The 23775-nt window shown below is 40.7% G+C and overlaps 1 protein-coding gene across 1 annotated transcript in view; it reads right to left on the bottom strand.

Annotated features, from left to right (window-relative positions):
• Window positions 1-777: 777 nt before the first annotated feature.
• Window positions 778-23775, bottom strand: part of dock1 (dedicator of cytokinesis 1) — a 184517-nt gene continuing 161519 nt past the window's right edge. The window contains exons 41-52 of the mRNA XM_034212611.1: window positions 20189-20330; window positions 19679-19760; window positions 17593-17677; window positions 16037-16123; window positions 14293-14469; window positions 13164-13247; window positions 7575-7712; window positions 6578-6720; window positions 6072-6270; window positions 4138-4315; window positions 2376-2527; window positions 778-1572 (exon numbers count right to left, since the gene is read on the bottom strand). Coding sequence (XP_034068502.1) covers window positions 1477-1572; window positions 2376-2527; window positions 4138-4315; window positions 6072-6270; window positions 6578-6720; window positions 7575-7712; window positions 13164-13247; window positions 14293-14469; window positions 16037-16123; window positions 17593-17677; window positions 19679-19760; window positions 20189-20330 — 1563 coding nt within the window. The 3' untranslated portion in view covers window positions 778-1476. The remainder of the gene's footprint in view (window positions 1573-2375; window positions 2528-4137; window positions 4316-6071; window positions 6271-6577; window positions 6721-7574; window positions 7713-13163; window positions 13248-14292; window positions 14470-16036; window positions 16124-17592; window positions 17678-19678; window positions 19761-20188; window positions 20331-23775) is intronic.

Raw genomic sequence — 23775 nt, 5'->3', positions numbered from 1 at the left:
TATGTAAAAATAATCAGTCACAGAACTTTATATGAGTCATGCTATTTCACCAACAATACAACTGATGCACATATTAATAAAGTAGTAAAGTGTTATTCAATTTAAAGCTGCAACACAACAGATAATTACAGACTGACTTAATGGCTCAAACTCTAGTCATTCATAATAATAATACATTAAACCCATGAAGCATTGAAAGCTGAGAACAAACTTGCCAGCCTGAGTCTTAAATGGGAGTCCCATGACACCAATCTATAATTGTCAAATGACAAAATTAAACAAAACCATAATTTACTCTTTCACACAACGTGTTATTAGGCCGCAGCAGTGCAGAGAAACCAGCGTTTTGAATACATATCCTCAAGTGTGACCTTCAGCAGTTTCTATAAAGCAGAATTCACAATGCAAGGACAAAGCTGGCACCTGTTTGTTGGCTCATCTGACTGTGTTTCAAAAATGGGCCGCATTCCAGATACGTACTTCCAGCTTTGAAAAGAGAAATGATCGCTTGGTGAGCGGACACATTATGTAAATGTATTGCGGTAGCTGGAATAGAAGTCATTTTGTGGCGTAACGCGTCCCAGTATAAAATGCCTGTGTTGATAATGATGGGGATGTTGTGATGGCTGTCAATCAAACGTGCAGAAAGCTTTGTTACGGAGTGTTCGGTAGTGAGGAAAGCGAACAGATTCCCAGATTGTTTTGGATTTCAGAAATATAGAGAAACACACATCTATTTACAGCTTCTCGCTGAAGTAAAATAATGAGGCAAACATCTTTTTAAAAATACATACAATTTAAATTTTATTCAGAAGTCATATCAGTAGTGAATTGGGAACAGTCAATATTATTGAAATCCAAGGTTACAGCGATCTATGAACAATGATAATGCGATGGGAGTTAGTTGTATGTGCACTCCAAAGTTTTACCATGATAGGTTCTCACATGCCAACTCTGTAAAGTCCCTGTCAATTCAAAACCTACAAGCCCTTTTTTGTTTCATATAAATGCCACTTAGTCTAATGATACGTTAATACAAAACATGATCAAATCACATACAAAAAAAACCCTGAAATAAAATAAAATCATATATACAAACCTCTGTACATAGTGGGAATATGAATAAAAGAGAGGGATTATTATTTATGAGCTTCCATATACTTGGGAATGGGTCAGTTTAGTAAAGCGGCTGTCTGAACAAAATGTCATGATTAAGTCTTGAAGTGGCATGGTTTCGGGCGTCCCTGTTGAAGACTGCAGCGTCGTCAAACTGTAGGCAAAACAAGATAGGAAGTAAATAAAAAGTTGATAATAGGGGGCGGGCTTCAGTGAGGTATTCATCCTGTCAAGCTGGGACAGGAAGCAGGAATGTGTGGGTACATCTAAAAAGAAACAGCCGCTTTTTGGTGGCAGCCGTTACTGTTGGTGCTGTTTTTGTTGTGTTGTCAGCGTGTTGCTTGGTCCTATATTCTTTGTTCACTGTACAATTCCTGAATCGATAGAGGCCTGTTTCCTGGTGGTCTTGGGAGGTGGTGGAGGAGGGGTCTTGCTGGGCAGAGGAGGTGGAATGTGCTGAAAACAGACAAAAACAGTAACCTTGAAACGCCATTTTCAGGTGCCTTTTTCATCTATCAGACAGACTTACATGTTATTTTTGTTAATATACCCCATACTTGTGAGGTCAACAAATTAAGATTAGGGCTTTAACTGAAGGAACTAAAGATGTTCTCTGTCTATCTGAGTGCCCTCTCTAAAACACCTGAGTTTATAACAGATAAGGAGTTAAGCTCATCACTGACCTCACCTCTGCCTCCATCAAGGAGTGTAAATGAAGAGCGGCTGTCACTCATCCTGTGAACATCTGCTCTCCCTGCACTACTGTCCGCTGAGGCTCCGCTTTACTACCTGTCCACAGGCCGTGGCAGTGGATAAATAAGATTAGTTAACGGAGTGGCGAGGCGAGAGGACGGGCAGCGTAGACGCCGGTGAGTGTGGAGAGACGCACCGCTGATTAACAGCGGGAGAGCTCCTGATGGATGTGAGAGGTAAAGTAACCATCCAATCCATCACGTCTGAGCACTGGGCTGGCTGGGGGAACAAGTATAAATAACAGCGGGGTGGACAGGCGGGCGTGGGCCCTCGCTGCTAACTGACTGATGCCTATACATTCTTCTGTGGCACAAATTACAAAAATGAAGCACAAATGTGGGAGGAAACATGCATGAACACGGACATGAACACAGGACGTACAGGTGTAGGTGGGTGTACCGGGGGAGGAGGCCCCGAATGTAAAGTGCGTGTCGCGACCTCTTGTTCCATTATATATGTGCCATACATCATTAGGGGCTTCTTTCAGTCGTAATTAAAACACCTACTCTTTGATGTGGCGGGGGTGGCGGAGGCGTCGAAGGACTCGTCAAGTCTTGATTATCTAGCAGGTTGCCGTAATCAGCGTTGCTGCCTTTCACCGGCAGCGGAGGAGGGGTTTCACCTTTGTCGGAACAGCCCATCCCGTTGAGCTCCAGACCTGTGCAGGGGGGGGGGTCATCAGTTCACATTCATCAGAAAATACATCAGGGATCAACAGTCGGACTGGGATCCAAAATACATCACATGGCCTGTTTCTAGTTCATTCACCATCACAAAGGCTCATTTTATGTTTTAAAGAACACAACAGTGATAATGAAATGTACCAGAGCTAAATGTCTTCACACGCCTTAAGGGGAACTTGATTGATTTACCTGTTGAAATCAGTTCAGCAGTCAAGAGGAATACTAGTGAGGCTCAAAAAACAAGTGGATCTTCAGATCAAAACATTATTTCCAATATTACATATAAACCTAAATGCTCAACCTCGATCCCTGAGAGTTAACCTAACTCAGAGAGTATACCTATGGTAAAACTTTACCTGAACCCCCCGGGCACTGTATACAAATATAATAAAAGGTTTAAAAAATAATGAGAGTTGACATCGCTAATAGATAATGGCTAGCCTGTGTTACAGAATGAGTGTGTGTAGATATTCTTTCTAAAAAAATATATTGGTTGCTGTTGGGGAATAATTTGCATAGGTATTCAACCTTTGACACAGTTCATAATTTTCCTCTTTTCACTGTCTCTTTCCCATGGCATAGGTCTACGGCCTTGGGTATTGCTGCTATCTCTCTTAAGGAGGGGCAGCTTGGGCGCATTGTTGTTGCCAGCTTATGACAAGCTGACATGAGATAGTTTATTGTTCAGGGACATCTAGAAGCCCTTCTTTTTAGGAACGTAGGTTCCCTGGCACACATTCTTTTCTATGGACGACAGCTCTAGTTAGATTCAGGGTCCATATTTGTTTAGTCTCGCTGATAAAGAATGTTGATTATTACACTCTGAACTAGTTAAAACCTGGAACTACAGAAGAATTCTTCAGAATTGATTGTGGCATCTCAACCGTGTGGTCAAACCGTGGCCCGTGACATGTCTTGTGAATTCTCCGGCCGAAGCTCGTAATAGACCGTCAGTGTTTGCCATCAAAGCTCCAGCTCTCCTCGTGTCTCTTTGAGTCCTGACTCCCATTGCTTCAGAAGTTTCCCCCACAGTTGCTATGCTGTTAGACTTGCATCATGGGAAGTGTAGTATCCACTATTTTACGAGGTTGACCAATACAGTTAAAATAAAGTCTGGATATCTCCGCCTATGTTATATTGATATTTGAACAATTTTTTAAGCAAATGCAAGACCAAATAGGTGGAGCAGATTGATATACAACAATCCTCTATCTTACTTGCTGGAATGAAAATGATGTATGACCCTAAAAGAGGAAGCATGCATGTGAATTTGAAGATATTTTCTAAAACAATGGATATCCTTGATAAGTTAAGTGAACAAATTGAGCCTATTTTGAGTGATTCTGGTGTTATCAGCCAGCTCAGTGACAAAGAGTCACATTTAGAGGTAAAATGAGGTAAATGCTGAAAGCTGTCATTTGCAAACCATTTAAAGAAACTAACATGACTCATAGCGCTGTTATTCATATCAAACGGAGCGTCATGGTGTCGAACAGTGATGCAAGATTTCTAACAAAGTCAAAGGCAGAGAGGGCCTACAGAAAAAGTTAGGTGTGTTTAAGTGTGTAAGTAAGATTGCTCATACTGGAAACAGTGAGCAGGCTGAAGGAGAGTTTGCTCCTGGGTGTGATGGGCGGGGGTCCCGGCGAGGAGGAGGAGTGCATGGATGAAGAAGGGGGTCCGGGGGACACGGAGAGGCGACGGTCTCCCCCGATCTGGCTGAGAACTTGACTCCTTGGTCTCTGAGGTCGCAGGGGGCTGATCTGATTGGATAATATCCAAACGAAACAAGTGAGTAATCAGAGTAAAAGTATTTACACTACAATTCAATTAAAAAGGTAGTTGAAACAAACTGTATTTGAAAACGAGTCGAGTCGATGGTGAAATATTACAGAATATTAAGAAAAGATCATTTAAAAAAGGGAAATTGGTTTCACATCTCCTCTGGGGCTGTTGACTGATCCATGCTCGCATTAAGACGGCTGTTTTTATTCCTCAAAAATAAACCATTTGGATAAATATGCTTGGTTCTGCAATATCTTATTTGTGGTTACAATCATTGCCTGAATGCCAGACAGACCACATTGTCCCAGCTCTATGGCAGGGATTTGAATATGAAAAGGTCTGTCCTCAGGGCTATTCCACACTGTAGGCTACATTAACAAACATCTTTGTAATTGGCCAAACTCAAACAGTCAGCTACAAGAGAGGCACTGGAAATAACAACACACTTCTTTCAAGGGTGTAATACCCTTCCAGAACTAAAACTAAAACTGCATTAGGGGACAGAAAACAGTTTTCTTAAAATGTACGTACTTCAGATAATAACTCAAATCTACTATATCCTACTACTTCTTGTTAACTACCAGAGACCCCTGGGAGCCTTACCCTTGACCCCTGAGGCAAGAGGCTCCTATCACAAGCCAGACGGCTCCACCACTGCCAGGGACCTCTTTAGGATCCTACCCTTATCTTAGTGCTGTTAACCAGTGAGCATTCCCACTGGGCATGCAGAACACAGTGATACCTCTCTGCTGTCATGACACTGGGGAAGAGGGACTTTAGCACAGGGGAAAGATAAAGATATGTTTAAAGAAACAAAAAAAGAAAGCATTCCGTTGGGGGGTAGAAATGTGAGCCATGTGACTTAGAGAGGAGTAGTTAAAAGAACAAAGGGAAAGGATAAAGGTCCTGTTGGAGATATGAAGATCATTTCAACACCACATTCAACAGAGGCCTTTCACCGCTGTGGCACAAAAGTATATTTATGTTTTAAATCAAAGTACATTTGGTGCATTTAGAAGAAAAGTCAAACGGATTGATAACAAATCTACAGGATTCTTCCCTTTATGAAAAAAGTTCTTAATGCCTAGAAACTAGAAAAAAAAAGAAAGACTGGCTTAGATGAGTCCATAGTAAAACAAAGTAGGGCTGCTCAATTAATCGTATTTTAATCGCGATTACGAATATGGCTTGCAACGATTACGAAAACAACGTAACCAAATTAAAACGATTATTTTTTTATTATTTTATTTTTTTGGTTTTTCAGTTGAATTATACTTAACGTTCAGGGTAATCAACTGTTCACATTTTTTTTCTCCAATAAATGGATGTTTTCAAAGTCAACGAATAATCGCATTTAATAATCGCAATTACAATTATTGACCCAAATAATCGAGATTATGATTTTTGCCATTATCGAGCAGCCCTAAAACAAAGTAAAAGAAGAAGCATTGTGTATCTTAAGGAAGGCTTTTAATCAATTGCAATACACAATATAGTCCAGTCTAAACTGCTTTGTGTCAAAGTCTACTTGTGAACATATGAAATCTTCTCACTCTTTGTGAACCCTGAACACATACAGCAAAATGTCATTGCTTTTGTGTAAAATAAGAGAGAAAAGAGAGAAGCAGGAGAATACAGAGTGGTTTGGGATAACAGCAGATCAGTTAAAATAAACGGAAAAAGAGGGAAGGTAACACATTGGAGGAATTGCAGTACAGGTCACTTTTTCAGTACCGTCTCTGACAGAATGACGGCTTCAGCGGGCTGCAGTAGGATCTCTGTGGTCTTCATCTCTTTGTCAAAGATCTCCTGGTGCTTGCTGTTCCTCTTCTCCTTCTTCCTGTCTTTGCGGTCCCTCTCGGGGTCATCGCGGTCCAGCTTGTCCGTAGACTTGGTGTGCAGCTTCTTTGGCAAGAGAGGCTCCAGGGCAAAGCTGAAATGAAGACGGTAGGATAACGGTCCACTCGAAGTTAAGATTGATTTACATTTTCAGAATTAAGTTGCAGAGGATTTATGTTTAATGTGACAGAAGGCATCAGTCATTGCTTAAGCAAATCCTCTTAAATTTGACAATAGAATCTTTGAGGCCTGATACTTAGTACTTGATATAACAATAACGGCGCTTAATACAAGACAGTAATCCGAAATCAACTTCTAAAACTGCTCCAATAGGATGGCCAAAAAGCAGAAGAAGTTGTCTGTTTTTTTATCCTGTAAAAAAGCTTTGAACTAGGAGTTACCCATCAGAGCCAGGCCTGGAGGGCGAGTTGTCAGAAGAGATGGAGTTGACTGAAGCCACCGACAGCGGCCTCTGGGAGGAGGGCATGGTGAAGGAGCGCACCATGGAGTGAGGACGAGACCCCCGCCGTTCGTCTGCTGCCGGCTGACACCGCAGAGAAAAAGAAAATCACAAAGAATTTAGCTTAAAAGCCACTGACTGCTTTGAAGTTACCTGTGCATATTTTCTGTTTACAGTACTGGAGGAGGGACAGGGGAACTGTGAGGTTAATAGCAGTATTATGCTAATAATATAGTATGTACATAGAGAGAAAAAGAAAGAAAACTCTGGCTCTAACAATGAACCCTTTTGTATTCAAGTCCTTTCAAGCGAGGAAAGCTGCCATGTAACCTTATTATCAGACCATGGAAAGTGATGGCTTTCCTCTTGTTTGAAAGGTCACCACCCGCTCCCTTTAAATTGAGCAAGGGCGCCTTCACCTCGGGCAAGATTGAGGGTGGAACTTGGCCAAGAAACAATTAAAACTTAAAAGGAGGGGAGAAAATGTAAGCTGCAAACAAGCTGACTTCAGCTAAAAGTTAAAGCAAGTATGAAATACATGTTCTAAGTGAATTTGGTGGACTTCGTAAATGTGTAGCTTATTAAAGTATGTTCTTGACATCAGCTAGCTCTTGGAAATGCTCTTAATTGCAGTCTTATCTTTAAATGTTATCTTACTTTTTCAGTCATAGAAAATACCAAGGATGGAACATTGTCTGATAACACAATTGCATCTTAAATGTATCTGTACAAAAACATGTTTAAAAAAAGGGAACAGGAGGACGAGAACCCTTAAAAAATGAATGGCCTTAAAGGGGATAATAATAACATGCTGCTATGTCATTAACTGTGTATTTTACATATCAATTTCCCTAGAAATCTTTTGCAACTAGAAGAAAAGGCTACATCTTCCAGTACTTCCTGTATCAGAAAGCGCCCAAACAAGCAGAATCTCTTACCAGGGACTTCACCCCATACGTTTTCTCCACCTTCTCCCTCAGTTGCTTGAAGCAGGCCTCCAGGCGGTCGTGGAAAGGCCTCAGCGCCTCCGTTACCTTCTCTCCGTGGATACGAACGCCTTCCGAGAGGTGTGGGACCTGCCGGGACGAAACAGTAGAGTAAGAAAAGTTTCATCAAACACGCCCCGGAGAGACGAGAGGTTAGATATATGCTGGTTCTTCATTGATCAGGGAAATATGCTTCTGTACCGCCACATAGATCCAATTTAACTCACAGGACCTTTGCCCTCTTCTCTGTGCACACTCAGCACAGGAAGTGAGTGTACTATCAGTCTCAGTGCACAAGAAGAAATATCACTGCAACCTTATCCAGGTGCAGAATATAAAGAAGACTGTTGCCATGACACTCCCTTCCTCTGCTTCCCACCTCCAGCATCATCACATCATAAGTATATTAAACATAGACTGACTACATGTAAAGGCATGTACTGCACATGATGGATGTTTATCTCTCCGACACAATTAAAGACGCAATGCAATGTCAAGATCTGAAAACATACAGAAGCATATCAGGTAGAGTGAAAGAAAGGGAGACAGATAGAGAGAGAGAGAGCGGGGGAGAGACTGCTGAAACTAGTCATTAGGAAACCCCGTGTCACTGTCGGTGTCAGCAAGCTCTGCTGACTAATCTAAACACCATCCCTTCCCGAGTGTTTGAGTGATATTTTCTCTCTTCTGGTTCACAGGAAGATATTTTTTTTAAATGTTATAGACTTGGGTGTTAGTGCTACATGCCATCTTAGGTTTGGAACATGTGTGCAATAACCTGCCAGTAACCAGGTACAGTCGGCTGTGGTAATAACAGCTCGTTTTCTTTCCCATGGCAACTGTAAAAATATGTCCTGACTGTCTAAGTGAGAAATACTGTTAAAGGTGAAATGAAAGCAGCGTATGCTTTTGTGCTTATGAATAAGTAAAAACAAAGTCAACTGCATTAGAGGGGATTTAATTCAGATGTTCATATTAAATCGGTCAGAGTAGTTTATTTGCCCATTTGGAAAACAAGAAAACACTTAACTGCAGAGTGCATCTTGTGCCTCATCTCAAGTACAGTAGCTTTAAGGGCTAATACATCCCCCTAAACCCTTGAGCAAATGGAAAAAAGGATCCGCTCGGAGTACAAAGAAGTGTGTGAGGTTTCTGGCATAGGTGGGCCAGGAGGGGGAGAGAAGAAGAGTGTGTCCTAACCCTAGAGACTCCCTAGAGACTACTCGCCTTTCTTCCTTTTCTCTGAGGGCAAACTGCTGGCTGCAGCCTGAACCTCGCTCAGCTGGCACGCACCGCCAATTCACTTTCCTGATGCAACATTTTGTAATCATTTCCAAAGGTGCATGTTTTATTTACACAAGTTTCAACACATGGTGGGCTTATTAACGGAGGACAAAAAGGCTGATGCAGGAACATCAAAATGTTGTAGCTTCAGTTTCTCAGCCATGTTATACACTGCACTGATAGATTAAACAGTATGCTATGATAGGAGAAGCACATCGTGAGCAGTCTGCTTTGAAAAAGATGATATATCAAGATGTGAAAAAAATCCAGGATATTTCACTCTGCATTTAAGCTAGAGTGCTGTGCTACATACAATCATAGCTCTGGCACAGAAAAATAAATGAGAGAAGGCTACAGACACCCTGCCAGGATTTCCCATGATACTGAGCACCTTCATCATCACCGCTGGGACCTTTTGGAGGAGGCGGAGAGAGAGAAGGTGAAAGGAAGAAAAAGGTAGAGTGGAAAAGGTTTAGGAGAGAGGGAAGTCAAAAAGGACGAGGTGTTGTGAGACGAAATAGACAGAAACAGACAAAAAAAAGAAATTGAGAGTGAAAGCTGAGGCAAGATTCCCGTCTCTCAGGATACCCACATCTTTTTTTAGACCTTAGGATGATCAGGTGCAACTGTGTGGCGGCATGGCAACAGCATTCTGCTAAGTGGCCACACAGCGATCAGCTAAGTGTGGAAGACTCAAGGTTGCTAACACACAGATGAATAAACGTTTTTTTGATTTAATTACATAAAATAACTTTTTGAAAATGTTTTTTTCAGTCGGAGAAAGAACCTGTTAATATGAGATTCACAAAGAGTTGTTTTTATAGGAGAGAAAAGAGCAAAGCTGAAGCTAGACATTTCTGTGAGAGATAACTAAATGTTAGCTGCTCAAGTTCAAATGTCTTAGCAGGTATGAAGCACAGAGTAACATTAAGTGTACCTGCTTCAAAACTGGACCTTTATAACATTTACTTTTATAAAATGTATTAAAAGAATAATGTTAGAAGAAGCGATCAGACACAAAATGCATTGAAAAAGGTAGAAATCCAACTTCAGTGTGCAACAGTAAATGAGAGGCTGGTAACAGAGTTGAACATGCCTACGATTAGGAGACTGATGTTAATTGGTGTCAGTTACACTTTGCAAGGCAGCAACACTTGCAAAGTGGTCAGAAATCCTTTACTGCAGCTATAAATGGGGACATCGTGAACCTATAAAAGCTGACTGTAGTTAGGGAGCTAACTAGACAGAACGAAGCAACACATTTCAAAATGAGGACAGGATGTTCCTCTGCAATACGAGTTCCCTACACCTCCAGAATACATAAACGCAGGGTCAACGTCTCCTTCTGCATAAGCACTTCTCCCATCATATTTCCATGCACATCACAACTTATGAGCTAAACATTCACCATTCATGCTGCAATCTGTGGGCGTGCTGTGATTACCAAGAAAGCACCTTATCCATTGACATAGAAGAAGTATCATAGAAATACTACCACGTCTTTATTTCAGCAGCATCTCTCAGAGCGAAGTGTTTCTTGTCACCCTGCCACACCCTTTGGTCAGAAACAGGGTATTAAGGCTATGATGACATATTAAGACATTTCATGAAGGTCACAAAGTTGCAATAGATGTCAGTAAGGAGTCAGACGTACTAGTAACAGGGAGACTAAATAAAGAAATGAAAAAGCCGGAAAAACCCAGAATATTTAAAAAGACATAAAAAGACATAAAAAGACAACTACATGTGTCACCAAAATATTCTGTTTATGTTGACATTGTCTCCTGCGCTGTGATCCAATTTATTGATTACTCAGCTATCTCTGACATCCGTAAACAGAATGGATCGGGCTGCAGTGAGACGTTTAAGGTGCTGATTTAGACATCTGTCTAGAGCTTTAATTATATCCAGATACATCACAGAAAACTCAGACCTTATTTATAACAGGGAGCCTTTTACAATACCTAATTTCCTGATTCCCAGTTGCTCATTTCCTCTCTAATGACTAGACGAGGACAATGGGTATTTCAGAATAACAGTGCACACTGGCTCATTTCGAACCGTTTAGTTTGCTCATTGGAGCAGCCTCTCCTTCATTTGTCTCATTTAGACGGATTCAAGATGTGAGATAAACAAGCATGCTGGCTCTGGCAAAGAGACAGCTGATGCCATTTAAAATCAACAACTCTCTGCCTTAATCATCTCTGTATAGGTTCCTGTGTGTTTGTTTGGCGTGGGCAAACGCATTACTGCTTTCTCTATGACATGATTCTGTGATGATCACAACACACAACTTCAATCATGTGCAATCATTTCTTGTGCTTTTGGAGGAAACATACCACCATGATTTCATACGCTTAGTTAGCTTGATGTGAAGGAGGTCTTTAACTGGGCACATACTGGGTCTATCTACATCTATCTACATCTACATAACTGGGATGAACAACAGAGCTCCTGCTAATTAGCGCTGTGGATTGTGGGTGGAGGATCATTTATAAATGGCAGTTGAATCTAAAATGAATGCCGGGATGGATACGGCTCTCACTTCTTTGCATTGGAACCAACGCACAGATTTAAAAAGACAGACATTTTTGTTCAGTGGCTTTGCTTCGAGATTGATATACAAATAACTCGATAGGTCTTAAAGGTAACATCGAGTTGCATACCCCACCCTTGTCAGATATAATGTATTTGTGATACTCATGTCTTTCTAGAAGTTATGAAGCTGCAACTGTTTATTTTTAGGGTGCACACACCTGCTTTGACTTCAGTCGGTTGTATTTTACATTTCGACATGTTGGCATAATCTGAACGTCTCCAAAGAAAAAGATGGAAAAACTAGTAATTATTAGTTTTGTTTCTAAGGAAAAGATAAACATGCAATCATCATACATGACATAAAATAAGAAGCCACAATATTCCCAGGTGAATCATTGTGACTTATAAAGAGCAAAGTTTTCACAAACACACAAAATAAAGTCAGATTCGAACATGATTCCCCAGAGATGCAGAGCACAAAGTTGACCTATTTTTCAGCAACGGAGAGGGGAACAACTATTCCAAATTAACTTACTTTTCCCTTGCAACTAGCGATAGGAAGCAGACACGACTTGTTTCTTTGCTCAATTCCTGTGTGGACCATAAGGCAGGGAAAACCATGACTTCCTGATTATTAAAGTGACTCTTAGATCAGAATAATATAAGAAGGGAATCAAAACAGAAAACCTACGATGCAGCTTTATAAAATCCCAAGGGGAGAATATGTTTGTGTTTCCACTAGAAAGCACAGACAGCCAGGAGTTTATTAATTGAAGATGAGCCACAAATGAGCCCAAGATCTGTGTGAGTTTCATCGTAAGCTGTTAAACAACACAGGCTGCATTCCAACAATCTGTGTGTGTGTTCATTTCTCATCTGCTGTGTGTGCACTTCCTTCAGGCTCAGTGAGGGTGCAGAGCTCGCAGAAAAAGTAACGCCAATGCTGATCTCACACTGAGGAGCATTCTCCCTAACTCCAGAATGTTTGCTTCAGCACTCTCCCTGGCTATTATCTCCAGTGAACTATTTAACACACTTTTCCCCACGCTCACTTCAGTTACTGTCATTGGACACTCTTGGCAGTGCACTCAAGTTCTTTCAACTATATTTTACTTTAAGTTGTAACCTTTAAGGATGCAGCAGAAGTGCTTTACTAGGGGAAAAACATTTCAGATAAATGCTATGATATACAGGACGAGTATCTATCATTTAAACTCTCTGGTGTGCATGTGAAGGACTTTCAGAAGACTGAAACAAACTGCTGTCGGGGTGGTGCAGGACTCCCAAATGTCTGGGGCTGTTTCCATAAATAAACCTCATAATACCATACCGTACATAACTTACATATACGGCCAATATGTGAATAGCCCAAAGCATTCACATGCGAATTAAGAACGCTCAATCACGCTGAAAGGCCAAGTGGCATGTATTCTCATTTCCATGCATCTCATGCTCCCGTACCATCCCAACATGCTCAGTGCTTGGCTGCCTGCAGGCTGTACCTCCCTCTGCTCTTCACATGTGCCACAGAAAAAGAAACACCATCAAACGCCGTCTTGTAAAGTAAACCAAGCGTGCTATTTCTGATGAGCAGGCAATTACACTTTTCTTTGAACCCTTACATGTTTGGTGATGCTTTACAAACTACAGTCTGATGCGTTCTTATGACCATAAGCACTTCACAAAGCAGCAGATGAGCATGATGAACTTCAGTCTCACCTGCCAGGCGATGAAGTCTTTGAGTTTCTCAATCTTCTCAAGGTCCTCTGGGTTTTCCTGCATGTACTTATCATTGAAGAAGGCCTGGAGAGGAGGGAGGAAATACTGGGGTGAGTACAGGGGAAGACAGGAGACAGTCGGAGATGTGGAGGGGTTTGCATTATAAATACAATGAGAAACTGGGGAAAGATGACAAGTGAAAGAGGACTGCATTGGAAGGGGCTGTAAAGATGAGACAGATGTAGACAAGACATCAGTCTCTCCTCTATCACCTACACTATTTCCCTGAGATGAAGGAGTGACCTGAGGGCAAATAATTCATGCCGTTCCTCCTCCGACTCACACTGCATCTTCCACAAGAACAGTATGAATCTATTCCAGGTCGTTATATACGCTGGGAACCAACAGACTATCCATTTTTTTTCTATATATCAAACACAAAGTAAAAAGAGTCGTTATTGAGTTACGGTGAAAAGAGAGTGCAGTTGAGACCAGGGAGAACACTAGAAATGCGCATTAAAACTGGATAGCATTTCTAAGTCACATGAACCAAAAACTGATTACGATGACCTATGATTTTAGGGAACAATATGGGAGTAGTCACACGTATAGTGGTAACAAAATATTATAGCTGAAGCTTGTAGGGTTTTAAATATTCATGAGATTATGGTTTCTAATTTAGTTTAAACATAGTTTAATCTATAACACAATTACAGACTTTTCTAGATATATAAAATGTGTCAGAAGAACTTTTGTGGATCACATTTGGTCAATTCTCTTATTCAAATAAATATTTCGAAGAACGATGAGGAGGTTTACACTGCTCTTATGTCTGCTTGACATGAAGCGGCTCCCTCCTAATTCTAGTTGATTGTATTTCAAGTACTGTCAAACTGTTCTTTAAATGCTTCTGTTAAAATAAAAGGGAGATGGTAGATAGAGAGAATATAACATGACTTCGGCAGATTTCAGCAAATTCCATTGAACACGTTTCAAGACTACTGTAAATAGAATGTAATTGAATAACATCCACGTTTTTCTGCAGTCATACTGGCAGAAATATGAAGAAAATAATTGAAGACTTCTTAAAGACAAGCTTGTATAGGATAATTGTTTTAATGTTGACTACCTTCTCATAGTTGGTAAAACCTCCCATGACCGCTGGGTCCACGATGCCATTGAGCAGCATGGAGAGGGGGTTGATGGGAAGGTTGGAGTCGTTGAGATGCCTCTGCACCATGCTGCTGATCTTCTCATTGGTCAGCTGCATCGTTTCCATGGCATTCTCCAGTGGACTGATCTCCTCCTGTGCAGCACAGTAAGTGAATGCGTCATTAAATATATTCTCAGCCTATATTCACCCGTTTCAGTACATATACACACATACATCAATCCTATAATCCCACCAATCAAGCGGAGGCATTTTGTGTTCACTGACTGGAGATATGAAGATGGGCTTTCCAACCCTTAACTACGCTCATAAATCATGTAGGATAGAGAAGCAATGAATCATTTCCAAGTGTCCATACATGAACCTGCAAATGTCGAATGAAGATGGATAGCACATATGAGTACGGGAATGTTGGTTCCCATGTCAACAAAATATGAATTCTGAGAAAAGATGAATGAAATGCTGACATACATTTTAATACTTTGTATTCGGAAATTATGACTGAATCGGTGTGATTTCACATGGAGGCAAACTAATAATACATCAAATTCTTGCAGCTTGCTAGTAAGAATTTCAGAAAAACTGATTGTTGGAGTGGATTGTTGCAAAAATATAAGACTGTGATATGTATAAGATCTGTGCTGGTATGTTTTGGGCCAGCTTGATAAAATGCATTTTCAGATGGAATGCTTTTGCTTGGTGAATGTCAGCCGAGTCATTAAGCTTTAAATAGAGAGTCCAACCTCGGGGACCCGGCCTCTCCCTGGCTCATCTGGAGGGCAAGCTGCTCCTGACAGTTTGCTCTGACCCAGCCTGAAGGAAGAGGCCTCTGCTGTGAATTAGTGAGGCAATGGAGAATAGCCCTTTACAGAATGGATTTGGGAGTAAGTAGGGGATTGTGCTTAGGTTGTAGCGACGAGAAGGACCCCTGTAGTGAGCTAAATGTTCAGGCTGCCTGGTGTGTGTGTGTGTCATGTGGTGCTATTCGACAACTGTTAATGCTGACTGAGAAAACTGTAGTTTAACATGTTGGCTTAAGATAACCTTTGAAAAGTGCCCTTTACTTTAGAACAGACAACTGAGTAACTAATCAAAGCGCCAAATAAAGAGTAATTGCATAACACTTAGCCGGGCTAATCACGCTAAGTGGTGTATTTGTATCTAAGTGATACTGGGCTCAAACTCACTGGACTCATTTCCACACTCCCTCTTCCACCAGACATCATCCCGATCCAAAATGGGGACATCAGACTTTAATTAGTCACTACAGAGCTAAAATAATAACATTTGAATGCAGTTTCCGTGGGATGGAGGGGAAATGTGTGAACTCAAAGTGCTCCAGTAAACACTCAGAGTCATTTGTTGCAGCCTTTAGACCATCCTTTCATCAACGGGGTTTCGATACAGCAATCCAGGTATTTCTATTACAGGAAAATCAACAGAGAGTGAACTCTCCCCAAGTTGTATTTGTGCTGTGTTGCTATTTCCAGTGGAAACAGTCTTTTAGGAGTGCTTGCAGAATCAATGTGGGCCCTCTGGCAGAGAGAACGTGCGCCGTTGTTAGTCCAGGGCGCGGCATGCCTGCGTCCACACGGCTGTCTATACAGCTTAAGTGGACAAATCATATCGATTGGCTCTGCGCAGGGCAGCAGATCTTATCTGATTAGGACGCCTGCCTGGTACACAGGCTGTTCATACTCACTGTGGAGACTGACTTGACTTCAAACCAGCGCAGGATGCCAGGAAGTTTGTATGCTGTTGAGTACGTGGTCCTCTCGATCCACATGTTCTGTTGACAAAATGACAAAGACACAAAATCAGAACGCAGCCAGTAATACACTGACGCGGCAAGGCACTTTGGGCACATCCATTTGCTGATGTTTTTGTGCCAAACAACATTGAAGTAAGCTTTCAGACTGTTGCTGCTTGAATGTGAATAAGATGATGTAATGGTTGTTCAATCATATCCCATTATAGGGGAGCGGGGTGGATGGAGGTGTGCATCTCCCTGTCTGGAACGCAGTTTATTAATGCTCACTCACTAGATTAGATGTAATCTCCTCTAAAACATGATGGAGATAAAATAATGACTCTACATCTTAAAACACACCATGTCATTTTCCGTGAATACGGTCCCTGCAATCCAAACAACCGGTATAAAGCGTAATAAAGCAGTTTCACATTTCTCCAACGCAATTCATCCGCTGCTAACATTTATTTCTCAAATTCATGTGTGAGATGATTGTAAAAATGTGGCTAGATAAAAAGAAATACATATAGCAAAGAAGCTGATGATTCACTTGCAGAGAGTTTTACCATGTATTGATGTAGTGGATGAATAATACTACCCCCATTTTTAGAGCATGAGCTTCAGAGCTGATAGCTTGCATTAGAGAGAGGTGTGTTTATTGACATGTTTAATAGGTTTGACGGATGCAATATGTCAAGCTATAGATATCACTTAAACCTCATGACAGAGAGTCCTGTCACTCTAAGTAAGTCAAAGATGAGGTAAATGCACCCTGACATGGTAAACACACAGGGAAGTTTGATTGGGTCTTTTTTGTCAAGCTTGTCATTTTGCAATATGGATTAAGAGCGCACAACACATAATTCAGTAATAGTTGCACTAGGCAACCAGATTTAAATTCCTGTCAACAATTTTATTTTGTCTAGATCTTCTGGTTGCAACTCAGTTTTACCTTGTTTAATGAGCTCCACTTCCCTATTGATTTGTTCTTCGTTAAACAACAAACAATGTGTTAAATCATCAAAAATAAATCCAAAACAATAATACAGCAACATCCATCACAAAATAGAAGTAAGAAAACCTAGATAAAGAAAATCTGATGAAAACAGACACAATTCAAAAGTTGCTGAATCTCAGCACCATGGAGGACTGTCCAATTATTGCACATCATTATCATGCCTATTGTAACTATCCCAACTTATAACTATATCAACTCGCAGATGTGCAACCTTTTTGTCCTGTTAGTGGAACTGATCACTGTGAAATATATTGACCATTTGCGTGTTTGTGTGGTTTATTGTTTTTATTTACCGTGAATGATTAAACTATTTTGTCACTAAAAAGTAAAAGTAACTACATTTCTGATGTTATAGTTTAAAACGATTATGTTTTTTTTAGAATTTTATTATTACTTATGTATTTAAAAGAGCATAAACCTTATGCTTACTCGGATTCTTATGTTAACAAATAATTCATTAAACCCTTTAGAAAAAACAAAGGGCAATTACCGCAAACTCGTTGTCCGGGTCCTTCTCCCCCTTCCTCACTGGCCTGGAATACTGGAATGTATGCACTTCATTTACTGTGTAGAAGCTGGGGAGGAAGAAAATCAGAGGCTGAGTAAATTAAAACTGTTATGGGCAATCTACGGCGTGATTCAAAGGTTGATTGCTTTGCTTCAGGTCAAACACAGGACAGCCCCCCCAGGAACTGTGGTATTTAGCATTGGGTTCTGACTAGCTGTCTGAGGCATGGCTCCACATGGCAAATACATTCATTTTTGGGTCACACTCGTCACTGGTAGTACCTGAGGTGAGTCAGACATTGCGTCAGACATTAAAAGAAGCTGCAGCTTACGTGACAGAGGCACATGACTAGCGGGGATGAACTTTGCCAAATCAGGTTAATAGACTTTTCACACTAGGAAAAGGATGGTGTGGGAGCAGCTGTCTGGGCATATACAGACTCGCACATAGACACATGGCTTGCTCTTTTTACATATTATTCAACTGCCTGCATCGCCTACAGTAATCTACACTCACACTGTTCTGGGGAAATAGCTACAGAGATGTTAAGCATATTGCATTACTTAAACCAGGGGTGCCCAACCTTTTTTGAACCGAGAGTATTTTTGAGATATGTTATGGCTCTTGTGACTGTAGTACTCTGGTGTTGCTTAGCTGCCCTTTCAAGCTTTGAACTAACTCAAGAGCATGTTTGATTTCCGAGCAACAGTTTGCCGGTCGACTGGTTGGGCACCCCTGACTTAAACAATGCCATATGTTTCGGAGAGCATGCTTTGCTTATTCGCAAACTATTATGAATAATATATGAAAGGAATCAGAGTGATTTCAAAACTGCTCCCCATTTAATGTACAGTAGCAGTTATAAGCGTGTGCAGATGGGATGCGTTTGAGGTTTTTTAAAAGCATTGTTTATGTAAGCTAATTAACAGTTTTTGGTATTCAAACTCAAGAGAAATTGTGCTCAGGTCTTGAGCTGCTTATATTCTACCGGCAATCACATGTTCCTTTCTGTGGTTAGTCACAAAGGGCAACACACAGTTAATGAACATGATGAGAATCACTCCCAAATTAGCTGAAAAAATATGTTAACCAAGAAAAAAAAGTTTCTGATCGAATAAACAGATTATTAAAGTAGCTTTAAATCGGCAGTGCTGCCCCAATTAAGTTTTTTACAAGCCATTAACTGACGGGCTTGAGAGATGATGCAGTAGCATGGTCTGAACAAAGCAAGGTCAGGAGGGGGTGTGCTCGGCCTGTTGCTGTGACCCTATGGCTCAAACGGCTCAGTCTCATTGCTATGCATCGCTGATCCTTTGCACTGGATGAGAGAGTAAAGAGAGAAAACAGAGAGAGAGAGCCTAGCTGGCAGGGACAGAGAGACGGACGGACACTTGGTGTGGAACAGTCCTCTATCACTCTCCAAACACCGCTGTCTAATCTAGGCTATTAACAGAGTTACATATTCCAATCAGACACAGTTCGCAAACAAGCCAACAGGCTGCTGCGGGGAGGGGGGGGGGATAAGGCCTCAGGCTTGTGATAAGATCAGTGTGCAGGTATATTTGCCTAAAGGTTCTCCAAATAAATGTCTTATTTTAATTATGTCCATTGATGCGTTGGGTTGGCATATCAAAATGAATTTGCACAGCTGACTGACGCAGTGCATGGCTGGCGTACAGATTGGACAAACAAGAGAGAGTGCAGGGGGCCCCGCTGTTTGCCGTGGCCCCGCTGCACGACACAATGGTATTAATGATGTCAGAGAACCAGTGTTGTACTTGGCCCGGTGACTAATAGCAGATGGCTGGCGGAAGTTAATAACCACTAAAACAACAAGAAGGTCAACCACTGTTTGTTCTACACAGACACGCATTTACATTGAGATGTAATCGCTTCACCACAGCGGCCCACGACACTGCGCACTAAAAATATTTGCTAGTTCACATCTGCATGTCATCACAAGCTCTCTAAATTGTTTGTGAGTGACTGGGGATAGTACATTGTGCTCGCTGTGTTGAAATGCAAACTTTGAGGAACACACTCTGTAATTGTAAGATATTCTGCTTACCTCACTATTTGTTCAGAGACGGGTTTGTTTTGGAACTTGGCAGGCAGGTCGAGGATTGGTTTAACCGTGAAACACTGGATGTCTTCAGCAGAAACATCAAGGGAATAAATGAAACTCAAAAATAGTTGGAATACATCAATTAGAACCGGGTCATAATACACTATCACTATATATACAAGACTACTATGCAAATAAATGATGTAATTCAAAAACGTACTCAATAAATAAATCAAGTCTTTCTTTTATACTTGTGAAGCATTTTGTCTCATGTACTACATAACAGTAAAAGGCAATTAAAGTATGTTTTATTTATAGTATTAATATTAATATTGATTAAAACCATGTCTCCCGGCTTTAAAAATACTCTGTTGATATGCATTTCCTTTCATCTGGTGTACAGGCAGTAATATGGCTGCACTGAATGACTTAAAAAAAAAACAAGTGATAAAAGTAAAAAAAAGTATTTCCTGCTATTGAAAAAAGTGAATTAAGGGCGCATGCTGAGGATACATTGTAGAGAGGAACACTTTGTGTCCTCGCTGGGCGGTGTGGTTGTCTTCATCTTCTCTGCGTTGGGGAACTGTGTGAGAAGACGAGCTTCGAAGTCCTCTCTGCGCTCGTACTCTTTGCCACGGTAGATGAACATTTTGTTCTGAAGCACAACAAAGAAAACAGTGAGAACTTGGACATGACATGACATGAGGGCATTTACCAAATAATGCAAGAAGCAGTGGATATTATTCACACTTTATGTGGACATACTGTAAGGTAGTTTGTGCTCATTTTATGAATATTGCATCACTGACAACACACAGGGTCAGTTTATAGAGCGTTTCACACGAGATAAGTTCCAATAGCTAACATTCATACAATGATGGCAGTCAGGACAGACGTGGGACAGTGAGAAAACCGTAATATTAACATAAAGCTACATGGATGAGAGTGGCTTTGATTTGTAAATCTACTTGGCCCGGTACTGCGGCTGGGTTAAAATGCATTATCATAATCTCCATATTAAATACTTGGAAATGATGGTGACGGAAAGTTCTTGGCACCAATTCAGTGACAAGTCAATCCCAGCTGAGTTTGGAGAGTGGGCTTGCTTGGGGAGGACTTCTGTTTTAGCAAACTCAACCACTGCAAATGGGGGCTACCATTTAGCTCGGGGCCCTTTCACTAATGGCTGCTGCTTACTACAGAGCAGATGAAGATGCCTTCAACTCACTCTAATGGTTCCTACATCTTGCCATTTTCTAACATGTGATGTAAAATCTTAGCAACTGAAGAAGTGCCATCTCCCCATATCAGCTGCTTATTCTCCAATGGATATAACCTAAGGAGAATAGCTGAGCCATTTTTTACATTTCCTTCTTTCTTTCACAAACCTTCACTGCACAATAGCTCACACTGTGCAACCTTTACTCATGCACAGCACATCTCGCAATTCCCAAATTAATTAAAGGAATTGCAGCCATGAAATAGCCATGGGCCATTTTTAAATTAGCTTTGACAGATAAGTTGACCAAAGCTAGTTTATATCCAGAATCCTTCCTCTAGAGCCGCAGGAGAATCTGTTTAATGAGTCTGTCAATACACTGCTGCATTTGTCTGAAACAACAACTGCAAGCTTTTCTTTTTTATCATTTACATTTAATTGAGTTCAGCTAATTTGCTTTCCTTCACTGTATATTGTATACTTATTCATAAGGGAAAAGGAGATGTGGATTATGTTGTGGTGCATTCTGGTCAGAAGTGCAGTAATCCAGGTATCAAGATTATCGTTGTTATTATTATCCTCACACCTACACTGGCTATTTCTGGCAAATCCCTGTCATTGACAAACTAATTCATGCTAAATTATTTCCTTAGCCGGTGGGTTGAAAGGCGATTTCATATAGTTAGATGACAAAGCAGCACCAGCTTATATTGTTGCAATGTTATAAAGTTCAATTGAACCACATTCCCTGACCCTCGTGGCAGACAACATTTCCTGGAAAACTACAAAATGTATTGATATTCCTATCAATCTACTGTAGAATCACATAATTTTGAACAGGCGCAGAGGCTGAGAAAAAGGTCATTTTGTTTTTGCTGAAAACATAGATAAGCTTTACAAGAAGAGTGCTCCTAAAAATGTATGAGGCTGGAACGTTCCTTCATCTCCCTGAGAGTGCTCAGGGGTCTGTCTGAGGAACATTTTGAATGATAGAACATGACGGCTGATATCCGAGTGTCTCTGAATGGGCTGTGTTAGGATACATATTTCAAACCAACTTCCACACACCCTCAACTGCTCTTTAAGCGGAGTGCTCACAGGAAATTCAGTGCAGAGATTAAGTTTGGCATTGATAGGAAAATAAGGGAGTGGAGGAGAAATACGCAGACTGGATGCAAACAGAGAGACACAATTGTAGAGTCTTTGGAATTCTGAGAATAACTTCAAGGTGTTTAAATGGTAAAATAAACAGTCATTCTAAAAGCTTTCTGACAATGGACTGAGTTTCAAGGTTAAAATGACGACTTGAAATATTCAGAGCATGTCTTTACAACATTTTGGAATACTTTAACCGTCTCTAAATAAACGCACCAATGGAAACGAACACAAAACTACATACAAAAGAAGAAAACTGGGATCAATGGCTTACTTACGTCTTCAGATCTGAACAAATGACATGATATAGATAGAGCATAGTACCCTTGTGTCTAACCACATTAACAACTAATAAATCATAAGCAGCGGAATCAAGCACTCTTGCATAAAATCAATTCTAAAGGGGGTGGATACAACATTCCATTATCAGAGTATTGATTTTCTCACATAATTGACTTCTCCCGGAGGACACTGCGATGTACTGTAGCAACATAAACAGCACTATGGGGTGTGAAACAAAAGGTCTCCGAACTATATGTATCTTAATAAGTAACCCACACTGGAACACTTCCCTTTGTGCTCACGTGGAAATCTTTCAACATAATTATTAAATATATCAACAGGGAGTGCAGACTCAGAGCTCTCACAGCAATGTAATAGCTATTATGGAAGTGACTCAATCTCCATTAGGATAAAATGTGATATGCTTTATTCATAATATAGATACATATTTAAGACCAGCTTGTACGATACCTTACTGTAGCATAAGGAACAAAGACAAAACAATGAATGGTAAATTATTTTCAGATTCCTTTTAATTTGGATATACTTGCCCGGGGTAATTCAGGTGAGGTTAAACTACATTTAAAATAAAAGAAGTAGAGAAAAGAGAACTCAAAGATGTCCTTTGAAAGCTCTCTAAGCAGCCTGTTAGATTAGGCCAGTGCAGCTTGCCCTGCCTGTAATGGAGTTCCTGCCCTGATAGATGAAAGAGGTTAGGAGGGGGTGTATGGAGATCGTAAAAGACCCTTGTGGAATGGTTGTTGTTCGTAATAGAATGAAAATGGTATGAACAGAGGATCACAGTGCTTGAAACTGCACTTTAAAGGTCACATATTATGATCATTTCCAGTTCAAGCATGCTTTCTGGGTTTCTACTGGATCACATACTAACATGTGATCCAATAAACATGTTGATTTTCTATCTTGTCGGTCTGAATATTCCTGCATTCACCCTCTGAATAAAAAGCCTTGTTTGAGCACTTGTCTCTTTAAAAGCCCTTCCTGTCTGATGTCTTGTTGAAGTTTTCTGACTGAGGCATCCCAAAAAAACTGAATAGGTGATTTTATATGTGTGTTATATGTATGAGCACAAGAAACAGTGAGGTTCAGTCAAGGAAATAGTGTCTTGCTTGTGAGAAAAAAAGTACTTCATCACCAGATGACAGCCTGAAAACAGCTGTACTGTAACAAGAAACATGTTTCAGAGCAAGCAATTCCTCAGCACTGCCAAAAAAAAAAATTCCACAATTATATTTTGTGTTTGAATAAAAACGGATGTGTGGACAGAGCAGGACACCCGATATGCAAACAGTAGCTCTTCAGACACTGAATACGGCCGGTGAGGAGATATCAAACGGCTGTTAAACAAATATTAAACTTGTGATAAGCTGTGATCAGATTGGCACAGAGCCAGCCAGGACATTTGGAGGGGAAGCACACATCA

Source organism: Gymnodraco acuticeps, unplaced genomic scaffold, assembly GCF_902827175.1.
Source record: "Gymnodraco acuticeps unplaced genomic scaffold, fGymAcu1.1, whole genome shotgun sequence".
NCBI lineage: Eukaryota > Metazoa > Chordata > Actinopteri > Perciformes > Bathydraconidae > Gymnodraco > Gymnodraco acuticeps.
The sequence above is the reverse complement of the archived record's forward strand: the minus strand, read 5'-3'. Positions and strand labels throughout refer to the sequence as shown.